This window comes from Trichomycterus rosablanca, chromosome 22 (genome assembly GCF_030014385.1).
Source record: "Trichomycterus rosablanca isolate fTriRos1 chromosome 22, fTriRos1.hap1, whole genome shotgun sequence".
Lineage (NCBI taxonomy): Eukaryota > Metazoa > Chordata > Actinopteri > Siluriformes > Trichomycteridae > Trichomycterus > Trichomycterus rosablanca.
Genome location: NC_086009.1, coordinates 17,445,440 through 17,465,194, shown reverse-complemented (window position 1 = coordinate 17,465,194; position 19,755 = coordinate 17,445,440). Strand labels below are relative to the sequence as shown.

General features: G+C 39.1%; 1 protein-coding gene and 1 long non-coding RNA gene across 3 annotated transcripts; one reads left to right on the top strand and one right to left on the bottom strand.

Annotated features, from left to right (window-relative positions):
• Positions 1-549: 549 nt before the first annotated feature.
• LOC134335814 (uncharacterized) lies at positions 550-14,150 on the top strand. The gene is made up of 3 exons (XR_010015653.1): positions 550-1,129; positions 1,503-1,642; positions 14,072-14,150. It is a non-coding gene; the product is annotated as an uncharacterized LOC134335814 (long non-coding RNA).
• ilf3b (interleukin enhancer binding factor 3b) lies at positions 1,931-17,922 on the bottom strand. Of its 2 annotated transcripts, XM_063018412.1 has the most exons (19): positions 17,877-17,922; positions 15,447-15,526; positions 14,969-15,183; positions 14,571-14,751; positions 14,081-14,228; positions 12,594-12,685; positions 10,025-10,120; positions 9,490-9,601; positions 9,312-9,409; positions 9,105-9,216; positions 8,871-9,002; positions 8,574-8,779; positions 8,287-8,466; positions 7,927-8,061; positions 7,478-7,615; positions 6,816-6,894; positions 6,368-6,406; positions 4,127-4,606; positions 1,931-2,788 (listed from the first exon to the last, which is right to left on the bottom strand). In XM_063018412.1, the coding sequence occupies exons 2-19, from the start codon at positions 15,447-15,449 to the stop codon at positions 2,658-2,660; spliced, it is 2,577 nt and encodes an 858-aa protein (XP_062874482.1). In that variant the 5' UTR covers positions 15,450-15,526; positions 17,877-17,922; the 3' UTR covers positions 1,931-2,657. The 2 variants fall into 2 exon arrangements, with proteins under 2 accessions (XP_062874482.1, XP_062874484.1); XM_063018414.1 differs by lacking the exons at positions 1,931-2,788; positions 4,127-4,606 and adding an exon at positions 5,299-6,017.
• Positions 17,923-19,755: the final 1,833 nt, after the last annotated feature.

The window sequence follows — 19,755 nt, the reverse complement described above, 5'->3', positions numbered from 1 at the left end:
ACCGTGTTAGACAAGTTACATTTATTACTTCATGGATTAGTTTATTTTACATCGATAATAACACCATACTGATCATGGTCGAGGTGATTCGCAACCTGTACAGCAAAATCAAAAAGTAAATCAGAGTACCTGGAGTAATGACCGAGGCAAGGTTCGAACCCAGGTGCTCAGTACCCTGAACCTGTGCAGGACCCACAATAATACCAGGATGAGACTAAAAGGTTCCTTGTTGGGGGTTCATTTATTTATTTATTAGGATTTTAACGTCATGTTTTACACTTTTGGTTACATTCAAGACAGAAATGGTAGCTACTGGTTACACAAGATTCACCAGTTCAAGTTTAATGCCAAACACTTTTGTATCTCCAATTCATCTCACTTGCACGTCTTTAGACTGTGGGAGGAAACCCACGCAGCCACAAGGAGAACATGCAAACTCCACACAGAAAGGACCCGGACCGCCCCACCTGGGGATCGAACCCAGGACCTTCTTGCTGTGAGGCGACAGTGATACCCACTTAGCCACTGTGCCGCCCTGTAACACATTTATTAATTTATGGATTCGTTCATTTTCAATAATAACTGATCATCATACTGATCATGGTCGAGGTGATTTGCAACCTGTACAGCAAAAAAAGTCAATCAGAGTACCTGGAGTAATTCCTCACTGACAGTGACCAAGGCAAGGTTCGAACTCTGGTGCTTAGGACCCTGAACCTGTGCAGGACCCGCAATAATACCCAGATGAGACTAAAAGGTTCCTGGTTGGGGGTTCATTTATTTATTTAATAGGATTTTAACGTCTTGTTTTACACTTTGGTTACATTCATGACATAAACGGTAGTTACTGGTTGCACAAGATTCGTCAGTTCAACTTTAATGTCAAACACAGTCGTGGACGATTTTGCCCACGCAGCCACAAGGAGAACATGCAAACTCCACACAGAAAGGACCCAGTCTACCCCACCTGGGGATCGAACCCAGGACCTTCTTGCCGTGAGGTGACACTGATACCCACTGAGCCACCGCGCTGCCAAATGTAAATTTGCAGAGGGAACCCAAGAAGTAAAAATATCAAAAGGAAATATTCTCTTCAGTAGCTGCTTCAAATGTAAACAATGGACAGGAGGTGAGAATATTACCTGGTGTTCCTAGAGGGGCAAAGCATTGAGATGTGTTTTTCTTTTCTCAGATTAAAATAAATTCATGAGAAAACCTCACGAACACTTTTTACTTTATAGGTCAACGTGTTTTTATTTTTATATGGTCACAATAAGGCTTTATTGTGACTTTGTATGATCAATTAAAATTTAAAAATGTATGTGGGATTTTGGGTGGCACAGCAGTCTAATACACTGACTGACCACAGACAAGACCTGGTCAGGCCCTGCTACTGGCATAAGTGGTAAAAAAAGATGATTAGCATGGACTCCTTTACAGGCTTTCTGTATGAATCATAATTTTATATCAATAAATACAATTGCATTTTGCGTCCTCTACAGCTGCAGATCTCCACTTTTGATTATCGTCTTCACTCCTCTTCAGACACGTGTTTCTTTTCACCTGCATGTGGGAGTATAGAGATCTGAATCACACACGGAGAGTCACACACTGATCTTCATTATTCCTCGTCTTTGTGCAGGTACCATCGATCAGCCAGCAGAGGTTATAATTGCAACTGTTATGTGGAATTCCTTCTACCATTCCCAGCTTTGGACAAACCAATTATTGTTCATGTTGGCTTAATTGGTTTTATTTGGATCCTTAAAACAGATCCTTTTTTTATTGGGTTACTTATTTGATCATGATAATAGAGGATGGTTGTCCAAGTCCTCATGGCTTACTCATTAGCATGATAGATCTGATCTCATCACCATGCAGCATTACATGAAGCTGAACTAAATAAACTGAAAACCATGACAAATCAGACTTCGCATTAAAGGTTATATTTAATACACACTGGTCAAATTGACCAGTGACCACATCAAACAACTTTGACCACAATCAATCAAAAATAAAAGTAACTTTAATATAAACAGTCTTCTAAAAATAAAAAGTAACCTGGTCAGAAACACCAAATTCTAACATGAGCTTAATTTACACTAAATCTTATTTCTATGTCAAAATGAACTAGTAGTGATTAAGGTACCTACAGCACAAGCTTACAGTGACAAGCAAATCAATGTTTCTGTTCATTAAGATTAAGAAAACCTGAATAAAAAAAATAAAAATTAAACATCTAATATGGAATATTCAATTGAAAACAGTGGTCCTAGAATCATTCAGTGATATAATAACCAAATAATGAAAATAGGTAAGTCAAATGTGAAACAGGCGTTCACATGCATGGGATTTTGGGACAGGTCTTTTAAGGGCAGTAGTCTATAGAAGGGAGGGGGAAGAAGGGAGAGGGGGGCAAAAAACCCTGAACAAAATACAAAAAAACAAAAGCAAGCACATTAAACAGAAAGCAATACACCAGCATTGTACTTAAACACATCTTAAAACAAAAAATTAAGTCTCTGTGCAAAAGCAAGCACAAAGCCACTGATGAAAGCTTCTGATCAAGCGAAGTCTTGCTGATGCTACTTCAGAAAAGATGTACAAGCAAAGAAGTGTGATGGTGATGAGGAGCACACATGAGCGCCAGGTTCAGTCTATCTGTACTGGTAGTTCATGCTGGAGTCGCCACGGTTGTAGCCCATTCCTTGATTATGGTACGGTCCTGTGTTGGCACCGTAACCTTGATTGTCTCCTTGCGTGCTGTAGTTTGACTGGTTGTTAAAACCTAAGAAAACAGACAGACGCTCGTTAACTACCTCTGCGTTTATAAGGAATAATTTGAGTTAAAATACACCACATATCTGAACACATCCAATGTGATTGAGGCCAAGAGAAACTGGTTAAATGGCCCATCAATCAAGCCTTAAGATTGGTGAAATATTCTCCCGTACTAATCCGCACAAGGACTCAAATTTGCTTTACTTGCTGAAAATCATAATCGTTTGGATAGATCTTATTTATATTCAGGAATTCAGAGGTTTTGTTTGTCAGAAAGTTATTAAAATCAAATAAAACACCCTGAAAACAATTCATTTTAATACTTTTGCATTAGAGCATTTAATGTTAAAACATTCTCTGGCTTCTCTCAGTGTTGGTAGAATTACCAGCAGCATCAACATTGTTTAGCTTGGTTTATTTAGTAAATAATAACCATATTAAAATGATTCCAATTGACTCAATTATGCTTTAAAACTCAGCATATTCAACACGCAGGTATAATGAGGTGGGCTGTAATGCTCGTGTGTGTGTACAGAGGCTGAGCTGTGATGCGCATGTATGTTCCAAATGACCACCTTGATCACTTCAATCTTCCTCTTTATTATATTGAAATGATCTATTAAACAAATATAACTCATTTAGAACACAGCCCAACATATACAGAAGCATAACAGGGTATTAGAAAGACAGGGATGCCAAGTCAAAAATAAATAAAATAAAAATAACAGGTACATGCTGAAATACTGAAAATCACCCAATTTCACATGTTTACAATATGAAAGTGCATATCACGTTTAAAAACAGACTGGTATTATAGTGACCACACTTACACCAAACCATTATAAATTTAAGGCTGCCCGCCCAAGTTTAGATGTGAAATTTACTAGGCTGCATATTGAGCAACAAACTCAGCACAGATGGTGTGTTTTTCATTCAGTTTGCATTTTTATTTTAATGGCAACACAAACTGCTACAACCTTTACTTATAGTGAGTAAATGTGTAACTGGTGCATAATGCACATTATTTTATTAAAAAAATATATAAATATATTTATTTTCACCCTAAAGAAGCAAGAACTAATCTGACAATTAGAGAACATACTTATTCTGCAGCCATTCTCTCAGCAAGGCTACAGACATGCAGATTTTTTTTTAAAGGGCTTCTATATTTCTTCAGATGTTACCCTTTGATTTGGGTGTTAAACCAAAACGTGTATAGATAAGTCATTTACATACAACCCAGCCTTTTTACTGGAAACCATGTTTAACCATGGCTAACCTAAATTTGTATATTACGTCATTTATAGTTACCTTAATGTACAGGACAATTAAAGCAAAAACTTACCCTCGTAGCCGTAGTTCTGATTCCCTGCACCTCCTGTAACCTGTAATGGGTAAGCGGTGCTGTAGTTGCTGTAACCACCACCACCACCACCACCACCACCACCACCACCTGTGGCTCCACCTGTGGCTCCACCTTGAGACTGGTTGAAGTTCTTCTTCCCCTGACTGTAGTTTTGTACAAAATTCTGTCCATAATTCTGACCGTAGTTCTGACCATAGGAGCTTTGTGAGGAAGGCGTGTTCTGGAATGTCCCAGGAGCTGGTCCAGTGCCTGGAGGTTTAATTCCCTGGTGCATGGGTGGCTTTTTCACAGGGGGTTTGCTGACTGCGGGTGAGTTGGAGTAACCTCCATCGCCCTGATAATATGAGCTAAAGCCACCTGTTCCAGGAGGACCACCAAGTGGAGAGTTGGCCGCAGGGCCTGCAGTGCCAGGGGCCATTGGTGCAGATCCTCCATTAGCGCCGCCGTTATTATAATAATCTGGAGAAGAGCAGCGAGTTTATTAGAGAATGTTTTGTTCTAAGAGATTATACTATATATACACACTCAGAAACATATCAAAGGCTGTTGTATAATGCACATTCCTATAATGTACTAACGTAGGGTCTATAGCACAAATTGTGCTTTTAAATAAGCGAACAGTAATAAATATGCAACCATAGTATAAATAAAAGTTAACCCTATTTATCAGTATCAAAAAAACACCTATACAACAAATGCTTTGTTTGCCGTCATGAAATGCACACACAAGTACTTTTAATTGCCAGTTTCTTAGAATATAATCAGCTACTGATTGTATAAAGCAGTAAAACAATTGTCCATAACAGCCAAGCAGAAGCAACACCTGAGTGTTTAATACATGTTCAATCAGTTGGACTTGTGCATGAACCACTATTGATCAGGTGAATAGGCTTAAGTAACCCTGCTATAAAAGCATTTTACTATCTGTCACTTGACATCATAAATAAATACATTATTCTCACATACTGTATACTTTTATACTATTATGGAAGAATACATAAGTATATAAGTATTTCTTTTTAACAAAGATTGCAGTGGCATCATGCTGTCACAATAGTACACACATTTCACTTCTGTGAACCTAATCATTATTTTATGCATGTCAAACAGCTGGAATGTAAAAATCTTCAAGTATTACAAAAACTTTTATAAACTGTACTTGTTTATTTAAAAAAAAAAATACAAAAACAGTTAACATGTATCAGTTTGTATGGTTTCACAGCATGGCACATTCAACATCTTAACAGAACAAAACACTTAAAACCTGATGGCAGTAAAATATGGTGACAAAATGAAACTTTGCTATTGCAAAATAAACTGATTAGGCATAACATTATGACCACCTTCCTAACTGACTGGTCGGCGACTATGCAGCTCCATACGCATCAAACTGTGATGCACTGTGTATTCTGACACCTTTCTATCAGAACCAGCATTAACTTCTTCAGCAATTTGAGCTACAGTAGCTCGTCTGTTGGATCAGACCACATGGGCCAGCCTTCGCTCCCAACGTGCATTAATGCGCCTTGGCCGCCCATGACCCTGTCAGTGGTCATAATGTTATGCCTCGTTGGTGTATTTAAGGAGGATTAAAAACACTAAAAAAAGCTTTGTCCATATTGATCTTTGTCCATATCAGTACGCTTGATTAAAAGCACTTGTCACCGCTTTGTTTCTGCAGTTCAGTCCCAGTGGAATCCAGAGTGCTGATTGCAGGTTTTCACTGTGTAAGGAACTTTCATTCTTGGAGCACATTCAAACGGCCTAATATTAAGCTTTTTACAATGTCTGTTTTAAATGCCTATAGAAAATCATAAGATGTTTTATGCAGCAAACTGGCTGAAGTCATAGCAGTCTGAGACAAAGTCACCTAAAGAGTGAGAGAGCAGAGAAGCACAGCATTAGATGCTTTTTGTGTTGCCACAATAATGGCAAGAGTCAGTGACTCTTAATCTGTCAAATCAATTAAATCAATTTAAATCAAGTTTTTCTTTTTTTTTTTTTATATTTCTCTGCTCCTGTCACCCTTCAGAAGATCTTTCATCAGAAAATGGCAGCGAGATGTTAAAAACCATTAACATTTTGTTTTTGCCAAGAAAACATGAAAACACGAAAGAGTTTGCATTCCACGGCTCACAAAGCAGAGAAATGTAAAATCAGCATTTAACCTTGAATCATTCACAAAATACATTTAGCACATTTTAAAATCTTAATACTTACTGTTAGCATTGTTTCCATATCCATAACTTCCATAGCCACCTGAAAAATAAAAGGTTCAGGGTCATTAGATGATTATTTAGGTCTAATACAGGGTCACAAGCAGAATGTCCAAGTTGTGCAGCCTATTTAAAAATGTAAAAATGATTAATATACTCAATAAAATAGTAAATAAAACCCCACAACAGAAGCTGAAGAGGTTTACGAAGCAAGAACAGCATTTCCTCTCATGCATGATTAACACAAAACTGTTTGGTACCACGTACAAAAGTATCACGTTTTCCTTAGATCATTTTATATAGTTACAAAACCATTTAATAAAGCTTTAAAGTAACACATTTAACTCCATAAGCATTAACATTAAAAACTAAACCATTAATTATAAAGAAAATTTTAAGACATGGTTCACAATTGTTATTCCCATGTTATTATATTACACAGGATTTTATACCTTTGAACCCTCTGCCCCATCCTCGTCCTCTTCCTCGGCCTCTGGGGTTGGCCGCTGGATCAACAGGTGGTGCAGAATTCTAAAAGAATCAACCAATCAAAACAGGAACCATTTAGCCTTTAAGTTATACAGACATGAATAAAATAAGCAGCAGTACTAAGACTAAGTACTAAGACTCAGTTTGTTGTTGTGCATTGTATATGGCAAACCCTCTAAAACTAATCACTGAATGGTGACTTCCTAAAGTTGGTCCTAAAGTTGGACTTTTATTTAAATATACATTGTAAAATGAAAAGATTAAAGCAGTATTCATTTAAACAGGACTTTTCAAATTTAATGACAAATAATGAGCAGTTGATTCGTAAAGCAACAACTGCTGTCAAAACCTCCAAGTTGACTTGATAGGCTTTATGAGTTTTGTAACCAAGAAACCATTTTATCTAGAGACTGTGTAATGTGCAATTTTTCCAGTTATTTCCTGACCTCCTGTACAGGATGTATTTTGGTTCTGATGCAGCACAACACTGACAGAGATAAAGCACTTAGTGTGAATAAATGGTTGAAAAATTTACTAAATCATAAACCCATCTTCAGCAAATGTAACATTGCAGGAGTTAATGATACACTAAGGATAAAAGCCCAGAGAGACGGGCCTGCGTTACCATTGCCTTCTTTTTCTTGGTTTCCTCAAAGTTGGAGCCTTCTGGGAAAAGCTTATCTAAGGCAGACAAAGCTGCAAATGCCTTTGCCACCTTTTTGTTAGAGCCAGCACCCTGGAACTTCTGTCCATCTATATCCACCTACAGAAAAACAGAACAGTACACAAGTTAAATTCATCCTATGCAAAACCTAAAAAAAAAGATTCTAATCGCCCAAACAAACCTGATTTACAAAGATCTATAACATGATTAAAAGCAGCACTCCCATGCATTAATGTATAGCTGATTATAGAGCAGCAAATGTAATGTATACAGACAGAGAACCTTGTGCAGGGTATAACCTAAGGTCCATAAATCAGTAGTATATGCAGATCCAAATAAATGTTTCATGGAAGCTTTGCAAGTGTGTTTGCAAAGTATTAGACTGGGAGACACTTATTAAATACACTTACCTCCATGACAAAACGCTTGTCGTGGCTTCCGCCTGACTCAGAAACAAGCTCATACTTGAGACCTCTACGTTTCTCATTCAGCTCCATCACAGGGTTCTTTCCGTGTTTTGTCAGAATAGGGCTCTGTTGTGTACCCTACATTATTATTAATGAAAACATAAAAAAGTTTATTTAGCTGTTATTTTTTTAATGCAAACACAGCCAAAACTACAACACGCATGCAACCATGTTAATCATGTTTAAAATGTTTAATATTCAAAGGCATTTACAACATTAGCGTCTACATTCTCATGATGGCTTACGTACAGCTTCATTAAAAGTAGAGGCTAAATATCGCCCCTTCAACACAAGTGTTATTACCTCAGGCGTCTGGTTTACCACAGCACTGGTGTCACTGAATGAAGCTTCTGTTTCAGGTGCGATGATGGCGAATTCCTCAGGTGGAGCTGGTTTCACGATCTCTATCTTAACTGGTGTAGTAATAGCAGCAACCTTTGGCTCTATTACTGGTCCTGTGGGAAGGCCCATGTCCTGCAAAACCTACCACAAAACCGTTTGGGTTAATGTGTGTAGCCACAGTCTCACACGAAAATCTGTGAGACGGATATGTGTAAATAAGTCGAGGTGTTGCATATCAGGACACTCACTTTAATCGCTACGTGGAGTTTGGCGGTGCGTTTAGAGGGACCAGAGGCTTCGAAGGTCTTGCTGTCGACCTCCACAGACATTGTAAAGACTGGAACGTGGACAGGCCCAGTCTGTGAGATAAGTTTATATTGCAGTGCAGGCTTAAGCTGGTTTAGGCGCATCAGAGCATTCATGGACTGAGGGAGCTCGACCTTCTCGTCTATAGCTGTAACGAAGCGGAAAATCTCTCAGTTTAGGAGAAAACGAGAACTATTCAATAGCAACTGTATAATATGTAGAAAAGCAGGTACAATTACATTTCTTTTGCAGTTTCTTCTTCTTTTTGTTTGGGCTCTTATCCTCACTGTCCTCAGCACCCTCTGGAACCTCTTCTTCCTCAATCGGTCTTTTTATTGCCGATGCATAAGTTGTGCTCGGGGGAATCTGGACTGTTAAAAGAAAAAAAATAAGATTTGAGCCACTGCTAAATCTAGGCATGTAAAACACAATAGTATGTGTTTTTAGACTAAAGCAATTTTCATAGAGCAAACCTGTGTAATCGATAGGATTTTCACTCTTCATTTTTTTGGGCATCTTAGAAGGCAGTGGGTCCATGCCAAGGACTTTATGTAGCTGCCCGAACGCTGCAAGCCTCAACGCATGCTGCCAGTCAAAAATGAAGGGAAGGGAAAATGATAACCAACATCAAAGATACATAACTATACTATGCAGATTTCTCGGAAAAACCTGCGAGATACCTGAGCACTCTGGGTAATGTCCTCTCGTTGCTGTGGGTCCATGTGAGCAATAGCATCGAGCGGCTCCTTTTCACAGGGATCAGAGATGCCCGACCCACCTGTTAAGTTAGGAACAAAGTCATTTAGTATAAAGTGAGGCTATAAGTCATTTTATATGATCAGTTATCATTTCACTTACCTTCCATTAGGATTCCAGATGCTAAACACTCCATAACTCTTCGAAGTGCCTCTCCTGCTCCCATTGGACGGTTTACAGTGCCAATAGATTTCTCACACAGAAGCTCCAAAGGCTTTAAGAGAATGAAAATTGTTATGAAATGTGTGTGGACATTTCAGAGCTGTCTCATTACTTCGCTTAATGTCTAGTGCATGCTGGGTGCCCATACATGGGAGAGGATATTCAGACATTAGGGACATGCAATTATGGACAAAAATCAATAAGCTTTTTATAATTAAGATTAATATGTACTGCCAAATGCTCAGAATCTAATCATATAACCATAAATAAACTGTATTTCAGAATCATTGTGTAATATTTAGACATTTGGCCCAAATTTTCTTTTGAAACATTAGTTTTACTTCTTTATACTGTCAGTAAGGCTTCACTGACACAGTGGACATGTGGACACTAACACCAAGTGACATGTTTCGCATGGCAAAACATTTCAATAAGAAATTATAGGCACTGCAAACAGGCTGGCATGGACACTTACCCATCCTCCAATAGGGGCCCAGGTGGGAACGCGAGCACAAAGGTCCCTCAGGATCCGGATGACGATCACACACGAGCGCAGTCCGTTTGCCCTGGCCTAGACACACAAGCAGGAAGGAAAACAAATCATGAAACTAAAGCTCAATATTTAGTATCATAGTGAGATGCATATTTGTTAAACACAGAAAAGAAGTCGCATTTATAAAAAAAAAATGTATATGTGCAAATGTAAAGCAGTTCAGACAACATATAAATATAAGTCTGCTGTCATTTAAATGTGGAAGAAGAAAAGGCTTCTATATCTCAATGTTAAACACTGTTCTAGTAATACAGTATTACAATAATCAGGAAAAAATGTTTTCTATGGAAAGCTCATGTTAAAAAGAAAAAGAATGCTGAGCAAAAGAAACTGCAATCTTTAGGTTCATGTTGATGTAGAAGCTTGCTCGACTGTGAACAGAGTTAAAAATAATTCAGCAGATTATAACTCATGGCAGATCATGGTACTACATCTAAACATCCAGACAAATTTCCTGTCAGCACAAGCTGTCTGGGTTTCTCCACAACCCAGCCAGGAGAGCACAGGTCCATGTATTCATCTGCCACTAGTACCTTAGACGCCCCCCTGCCAATTAACTCTACAGGCAGTAATTACTGCTGATGTTTAGAAATGATTCCTGTTTCACTTGTAATTAAACATCACAGTCAAAAAACAAAAACCATAGCCATTTTTTTAGAATCATGAATGAAATAATAAGCATATAGAACATGAATACTTTTGAAACAACATACAGTGTATCACAAAAGTGAGTACACCCCTCACATTTCTGCAGATATTTAAGTATATCTTTTCATGGGACAACACTGACAAAATGACACTTTGACACAATGAAAAGTAGTCTGTGTGCAGCTTATATAACAGTGTAAATTTATTCTTCCCTCAAAATAACTCAATATACAGCCATTAATGTCTACACCACCGGCAACAAAAGTGAGTACACCCCTAAGAGACTACACCCCTAAATGTCCAAATTGAGCACTGCTTGTCATTTTCCCTCCAAAATGTCATGTGATTTGTTAGTGTTACTAGGTCTCAGGTGTGCATAGGGAGCAGGTGTGTTCAATTTAGTAGTACAGCTCTCACACTCTCTCATACTGGTCACTGAAAGTTCCAACATGGCACCTCATGGCAAAGAACTCTCTGAGGATCTTAAAAGACGAATTGTTGCGCTACATGAAGATGGCCAAGGCTACAAGAAGATTGCCAACACCCTGAAACTGAGCTGCAGCACAGTGGCCAAGATCATCCAGCGTTTTAAAAGAGCAGGGTCCACTCAGAACAGACCTCGCGTTGGTCGTCCAAAGAAGCTGAGTGCACGTGCTCAGCGTCACATCCAACTGCTGTCTTTGAAAGATAGGCGCAGGAGTGCTGTCAGCATTGCTGCAGAGATTGAAAAGGTGGGGGGTCAGCCTGTCAGTGCTCAGACCATACGCCGCACACTACATCAAATTGGTCTGCATGGCTGTCACCCCAGAAGGAAGCCTCTTCTGAAGTCTCTACACAAGAAAGCCCGCAAACAGTTTGCTGAAGACATGTCAACAAAGGACATGGATTACTGGAACCATGTCCTATGGTCTGATGAGACCAAGATTAATTTGTTTGGTTCAGATGGTCTCAAGCATGTGTGGCGGCAATCAGGTGAGGAGTACAAAGATAAGTGTGTCATGCCTACAGTCAAGCATGGTGGTGGGGAATGCCATGGTCTGGTGCTGCATGAGTGCAGCAGGTGTTGGGGAGTTACATTTCATTGAGGGACACATGAACTCCAATATGTACTGTGAAATACTGAAGCAGAGCATGATCCCCTCCCTCTGGAAACTGGGTCGCAGGGCAGTGTTCCAGCATGATAATGACCCCAAACACACCTCTAAGACGACCACTGCTTTATTGAAGAGGCTGAGGGTAAAGGTGATGGACTGGCCAAGCATGTCTCCAGACCTAAACCCAATAGAACATCTTTGGGGCATCCTCAAGCGGAAGGTGGAGGAGCGCAAAGTCTCGAATATCCGCCAGCTCCGTGATGTCGTCATGGAGGAGTGGAAAAGCATTCCAGTGGCAACCTGTGAAGCTCTGGTAAACTCCATGCCCAGGAGAGTTAAGGCAGTTCTGGGAAATAATGGTGGCCACACAAAATATTGACACTTCAGGAACTTTCACTAAGGGGTGTACTCACTTTTGTTGCCGGTGGTTTAGACATTAATGGCTGTATATTGAGTTATTTTGAGGGAAGAATAAATTTACACTGTTATATAAGCTGCACACAGACTACTTTTCATTGTGTCAGTGTCATTTTATCAGTGTTGTCCCATGAAAAGATATACTTAAATATCTGCAGAAATGTGAGGGGTGTACTCACTTTTGTGATACACTGTATATTTACAATATACTAGAGGATGTAAAAATGCCTGCCAAGTATTTACAACAAAATTGACACAAACACCAAAACTGTATTACAATATGAAAGCACAAATCATAACTCAACTAGAAAAGACAAAGATAAGATGCAAACCTGGAACCACTTGGCGTGGCGAAGAGACGCCAAGGCATCCAGGCATTTCTGCCTGTCCAGTACATCCGGAGGATCGTTGACTGATAGCTTTTCTATTGACGGGTGGGATAAGAAGACAAGGTACAGTTTGACCAAGGGTTTTTTTCTGTCTCACGGCCAGGGGAAGGAGGCAGCAAGAGGGGAAGGGGAGGGGAACGTCCCCCACTGGAAACAGCTAGAGAGAATTATCCCTCCCTGTGCCAGTATGCAAAAAAACAAAACAAAACACAGGACCCCAGTACACAAAGAGACAAATGGATTTGTTCAATCTTGAACAAGGACATAAACCACATGACTCCCAGTTCATCTTTTAATCTGTTCAGTTTGGTTGTTGGATGGGATGAAGGGGTGTGCATGAAAGGAACTGGTAAACAGAGGGTTTTGTGGTGTTAAAAGCATAACGTAAAGCCCCAGTAATGAATGGCTGAGTGCATTTGTGTGCCATGGGGGCAGAACCCCTCCCCTTGAGCCCCCATTTTTTTCTGGGTGTGCTGCCTTGCCCCTTCCGAGAGAGAGCGTCCAGTTGGTCAAAGGTCCAGCGTCCCTAAAATTGACAAACTAGAAGGCTTGACAGAGAAAATCAGATTTGAACCACAGTCAGTAGTAAGATACACAAAAAAACAAGTCCACACTGCAGCAAAACTGATGGCTTCTGAGCACTTAAATCAGGCTCGGCTAACAGTGGGGTCACAGATAGGGCTAGGATTTAAGTTAGGCTATGTCTGGTCCTTAAACCATTACTATCTCACAGACTTTACTTAACCTACATCAACAGGGCAAAGCGTAAGACTTGGATACTATATGGAGCTGCCTCACCATCATGGCAGATCCAGCAGAATATTTTACTATATAAATTCTAAACTTGTACTTTGACATTTCTTGTTTGTTGCACTTTGTTGTACTGGTGCATGTGGATCAGACTGCCCTAGCGTTACCTATAACCCCTTTCCCCTTCTTTAATGAAGAGAAATCACCGTCAATAGACCACTGCTGGTTCTAGCAACCAGAGTTTTCAGTCATTTCTGCTGCTCATTTTTGCTGCAACGTAAACCGTTCCATTTCTTTCTCAGTATATATAAACATGCAAACACCAAGAATTGTGATTGTTTTCCTAATTCTCAGTAAGCCTTCATCGAACATTGTTTTACTGATAAGGGACAGGAGAGTTTTTCATTTTCTCATCCATTTTACATCTTTTTAAACCTTTTTTATACATTTATTTACTGTGTATTGGGCCATCAAAAAATGTACATCACATTACATGGAACTACGAGATTCTAGATAGCTACAAACATAAGCTGCTATTACATAACCATAAGGCACAATATCCCCTAGCTCCATTGAAGGCCCAATAAACAATAGCTAACTGTTTTTTTTTTTTCTTGCTTTCTCATAGCTAGAGGTCCTTAATATTTCTTTCTCTGCTTTATATGTATTAGTGAACTCACCACCGGCCGCCATCTTCTCAGCCTCCTCCCTGACCACAGGAGACGTCAGGTGAATTGAGAGAGTCAGCGGGGGCTGCTTGTTATTTCTGATCATGATGCAGGCATCACGCATGAATTGGGTCACCTCGTACTTGTCCTCCGTAATTAACTGAAACAAAAAAAGAAATAAATACATACATGTTAACCACAGGCACATTTCCAACATATTTAGATTCATTTCAATTTTTAAAATCAGCGTATATACTAATACATGTTAGTAAACACAGACATCCACTACTAGTTAGGAACTAACTACTCCGTAGTGATTTGTCTGCGATTTTGTGTTGCATTATGCTATGCTCATGCCTATGTCTAATGGCATATAATGCCTTCTTTATTAAGTTATTACCTGAAATACATAGCAATCATTGTAAAATACCTTTTATAAATAGTAAATGCAGCAGTTCAAAGTTAAGAAAAGTCAATAATTCAATGTTTTGTTTAGTCATACCTTGAGCTGTGCTGTGAGATTTTCAGCCACGTTCTTCAGCAGTGTGGTTGTGGGTTTTTCCTTACAGAGCAGCACTAGTTCCAAATCCAGATCCCCTTTAAGCAGTAGGCCTTTGGCAACCAAGCCAACCCTCATTACACCCCGCAAAGAGCGTGTGGCTTGTTCTGTCATCTTGGAATCACTGCAAAGCAAAATGTCAGGACGTTAAATGAAACTAAGGGTATTTGGGATTTAACCATGTGTTAATAGATTCCTGAAGGCAAACTAAGTTTCAGATTTGTTATTCTTAACAAACACAGGCAATTTTTTTAAATGTTCTTTTTATCTATGCAATTTAAACAACTCGTTCGAGATACAGATTAGTTAAGAAGACATGCACTTTGATTTTCTTCACTTACGTGTCCTGTTCTGCACCCTCTTCAAGCTTTATAGTTTCCCGCTCCTGATCATCCAGCCAGTCAGAAACAGCCTTAAGAGCACGCTCAGTGTGAGAAACCATGTTTTGCACAGCCTCCAGTTCCTCCTGGGAAGGGTATATTGACGAGTGCTTGGCCATGACATGGCGGTCATCATTTAAAAAAACACGCATGGAGCGATAGCGGTGTGGAGGAGGCTAGAGAAGAATGAGAAATTAACAAAAATAAATAAATAAATAAACATTCTGCAACAGCAGAAAGACTTGTTGTCTTGTGGAATCTTCACACATTAAACTGGAGTCGTCATTTTTTTTATTCATGTTATCAGACGCAAACCGGCCAGTGCTAATGTGATTGATAATGCATTGTAATCACTAGGCATGTAGGAGGCAGGGCTTAAACATATTCCTTGCAATACATTTACTGCCCATCTCTGGCGATTAAAATAAAATACACTTACCATAATTCAAAAAGTGTGGATCCTAGTCAACAACAAAATTAAGAGCAGTGCAAACAGCTGGGAGAGTTCCAATACCCTGTCTGTAAAAGAGAGACAGAAAATGATTTAAGTTACAATCATGTCCTGCAAAAGTTATAATAAAAGTCATAATCATTAACAACAAAAAGGTTCAAAACTAATAAGCTCTAACAAAAGAAAGCCACCTTCTCTTAAATTAATAACAACAAAAAAAAGGTTTTCCCAGTTGTCTTTCAAATGCCTTTGACAAAAACATGCTTGGGTGCAGCCTCTGAAAGATGGGATAAGAGCAGGGAAGTACTGGCTCAAGTCTCAACAGTGCCAACATCACAACACAGTCCACCAACACATGGTCAAAATAGTCAGTGCTCCTTTTGTAGCTAAAGCTTGTGAAGACACACACACACACACCTGCCAGACTGTAAGGTTTAATTGTAAGGTACAATCCAAATTCATGCCGCACACTCGTCCCTTTTCAAATGTGACACTCTTAGATCAATAGAGGATCATTCACTGAATCTCGGGCTCGAGGAAAGCAATTTTGAGACACCAAGTCAGAGTAGGAACGCCTTTGTTTACTGATAAGATACAGGATTTGTTATAGTCCAGAAAGATGTGTGTATCTGTAATAGCTAATCTAGGCATGAAAGTTTCAGCAGGGAGAGGAGCTACAAAAAAGAAACAAAAATAATTAAAACTAGTTCTGTGATTAGCCCAAGGTTGAAGAACAATGGTGTGTCTTTGTAGAATGGTACACTCAGTTCAAGGTTGTACACAGTGGAAAAATAGACCCAAAAATCAAAGAAGCATAAGTATACGGACAGGGACAATTCAACAGTATCTAACACAGACAAAAAATATTAGTGTGTAGAGTAGTCCTAAGAGGGGGCAGTTGTAGCCGAGCGGTTATATCAAACACAGTCACGGACAATTCAGTGTTTCCAATTCACCTCACCTGCATGTCTTTGGACTGTTGGAGGAAACCGGAGCACCCGGAGTAAACCCACGCAGACACGGGGAGAACATGCAAACTCCACACAGAAAGGACCCGGACCGCCCCACCTGGGGATCGAACCCAAGACCTTTTTGCTATGAGGCGACAGTGCTACCCACTTAGCCACCGTGCCGCCCAGCGGTTAAGGCACTGGACTAGTAATCAAAAGGTCGCTGGTTCAAGCCCCACCACTCGGGTCATCACTGTTGGGCCCTCGAGCCAGGCCCTTAACCATCAATTGCTTAGACAGTATACTGTTACATTACTGTAAGTCGCTTTGGACAAAAGCTTCAGCTAAATGATGAAAATGTAAATGTAAAAAGAGGGGTTGTTAGATACGACCCTCCTCGGTCCGGTTGGGGATATGAATTGGGAGATCAAAGGGGAAACATGCATATATAGAATTTACAAAAGTAGGAAAAAACTTATTTAAAGACTTATTTCAAATAAATTCGATACATTAAAGCATTATTTGCCTTTGGTCAGTAAAACGATATGGATGTATTGCTCAAAAGAACAAAAAAAAAAAAGGGGGGGGGGGTCTTTTTCTTTTTTTTACTATGACATTAAAGAGTATGTCTGAGACACTTCAATTAAATCACACAGAAATTGTTTTCAGACATGAATCTGTATAAATACTATAGAAGTTTATATTGTTTGATTGATCATTGATATTGATGATCAGTCGTGTGTAGATGTTGAGCCCTGATGATGCGTGCGCGCCAGACAGCGGCCATTTTCTCTAGAGGAGAATGAACAGCGGCTGTTTAGCAATAAATCCACACAAACCACTGATTTATACAAACTCGGTCTTTTATTAGAAAACAGACCATTAAGAAATTCCTTGTGCGAACCTTATAAAACTGTAAATTTATGACTGATGCTAGATTATCGCAGCGTTATGCGGCCCGGTGGCGAAAGGCGTGAAGACCAGACCAAGGCACATCTGCTGAAATGCTTTACAAGCTGCATTTGAGAAATTAAGAGGCTGAAAAAAAACATACAGCTTTTAAAATAGCTGCTAAAATATTGTACCCGGTTAATTATTAAAAATATATATTATCGTACTGTTAGCCATCCAGCTAGCATTATAGAGCTAAACAAAGGACTTAGCATAGTGCTAGCTAACTGCAGAGCACTCGCTACAGTATTATAGCCCGCCGGCTAAGTCAGGCTGCGTTCCAAATCACACACTCTAACTGTAGCTAGTACTCTACTGAGTGGACGTATAGATGCGTCTTTGGCCTGCTAATAAGTGAAGCAGTATGCGATTTGGGACACAACCCAGTGGCGAGTCTAACGCTTTATTCAGAAAGACAGTATTGTAATAAATAACAAGACGTGCACGTAAAAAGACAATTGGCATGCATTTAACAACACCGAGCCACGGGGAGGAAAAGAAACTCTAGCGCACTTACCTACACAAGGACGGATGTGGACGCGACGAACGGAACCCGCTGTAACTGTAACTGCAGCTGCGTTTAGGGAGGAAGAACCAGGCAATTGCCCTAGAGAGTGTCACGTGACCCAACGTTAGCCAATTACGTAAGACCTTATTCTTCAGGGCTTTAACTGCAATCGCCTACACAAAAACAAACGTATATAAAAACGATACGAGTTTACAAATTGTTATTGCGAACACGTAACAACAATTTGTAGTCTTTTACGTTTAAACTACAAACGATTTGCTGGGCTTATACGGTAGTTATTCATGCTGAATTGTGTATGTTAAAGTGCTAGTGCACCACTGAAAATATTAGCTTGAAGCTAACTCCAAGCTAGTCACGGTGTTCCGCACAGCATGGTTACTAATAGTGCCCCCGATCTTTTTTGGAAATTAGTGGTGTAAAATTTATTAAGTAAATACAGGGCCAGTATCGCCGATACCGATACGTTTTACTTATAAAAGCAGTTGATTTACTTTCATGTAGGGGAGAGCAGTGTGTCATGATTTATGAGCGGGGCATTTAATACATTTTTGTATGTAGCTGCTCTCAGAATGGATGTAGATAAATTCAGATGTTTAAAGCGGTCAGATTTCTTGTTTTGGTGCTTTACTTTCTAGCCACTTCTGAGGTAAAACGTTACCATCACAGCGTATCACCACAAGCGGCTAACTAAGCACACGTAGTTGTGCTTGCTGGTTGAATAAATATGTAAATTTTCAATAGAGAAAGAATATATTTGTCCTTGTTCATTTAAATGTATAAATATATGCTAACCTGTTTACATTTGTAAGCACAAAGTCAAAAGAAAGGAGCATTTATTCCTCAAAACACATAAGCTCGGAGTGAGAGCCTCACTACGCATGCTCCGATTCACGAAACAGACCTACGTACCTAGCGTAGTTTCGTGAATTGCGTAAGTTGCGCAAAGTACGTAAGGCGCGTTCGTACTTCACCTACGTATAATTTACACTTTTATTTCATAAAATTGCCCCTATTTCTGTATGTGCAAAGCAAAGAATTAAAAAAACTTACAATTTTCTGTCAGAAATGAAAAAAGAACGAAAAAAAAACTTTATTAGATCCAAGAAAAAGTTTCAGCAGGGAGATATACTGTATATGATGATAAATGCTTCTGCTAGCTTTAAAAGTGGCATCAAGGACACAAAACAAAACCATGGACTAACATTAAATGAGGTTTGCATACACAGGCAAAAAAATAAGTAAAAACTAAGTACAAAATAACCAGCATGAACAATACAAACATTTACCGCTACAAGCGCAACCAACTGAGCATCTTAGCTGAGTTTGTCTCGATATGGTTTCCTCTCATTCAAAAACAGTTCATTTACTGTGGCACATGGGTGACATCAAGGGCACTAAACACACGTGACTGACAAAGACCTATAAGCAACTAGTAATAAGTAGTGGTGTGCAATACTGCAAACTTTGGTAAATACAGGGCTAGTATTGCCAAAGTTTATTAACTTTCATGTAGGGGAGAGCAGTGTGTCATGATTTATGAGGTAAATGTATGCTACCACTAAATGATTTTGTGATTTTTACTTTCTACTGTTAATTTGTTAATTATGTGCAGGTTAAAACCCAGGACAGCAAAGTTTTAAGGCAAATAAAAAGTACTTTTATTACTGTAATGAACTAGGTTTGAGGTTTTTGTTCAGAACCACTTATACAATAACAAAACATAAATTATCCCTTTCATTGCACTTTCCTGGCTTTTTGTAAAATATACACAAATATGAAATATTATTATAATATTTGTTTATATAAAATATAAACAAAATACACAAAATTATTAATGAACTTAAATTCATTTTCAGTTAGAGGTTTT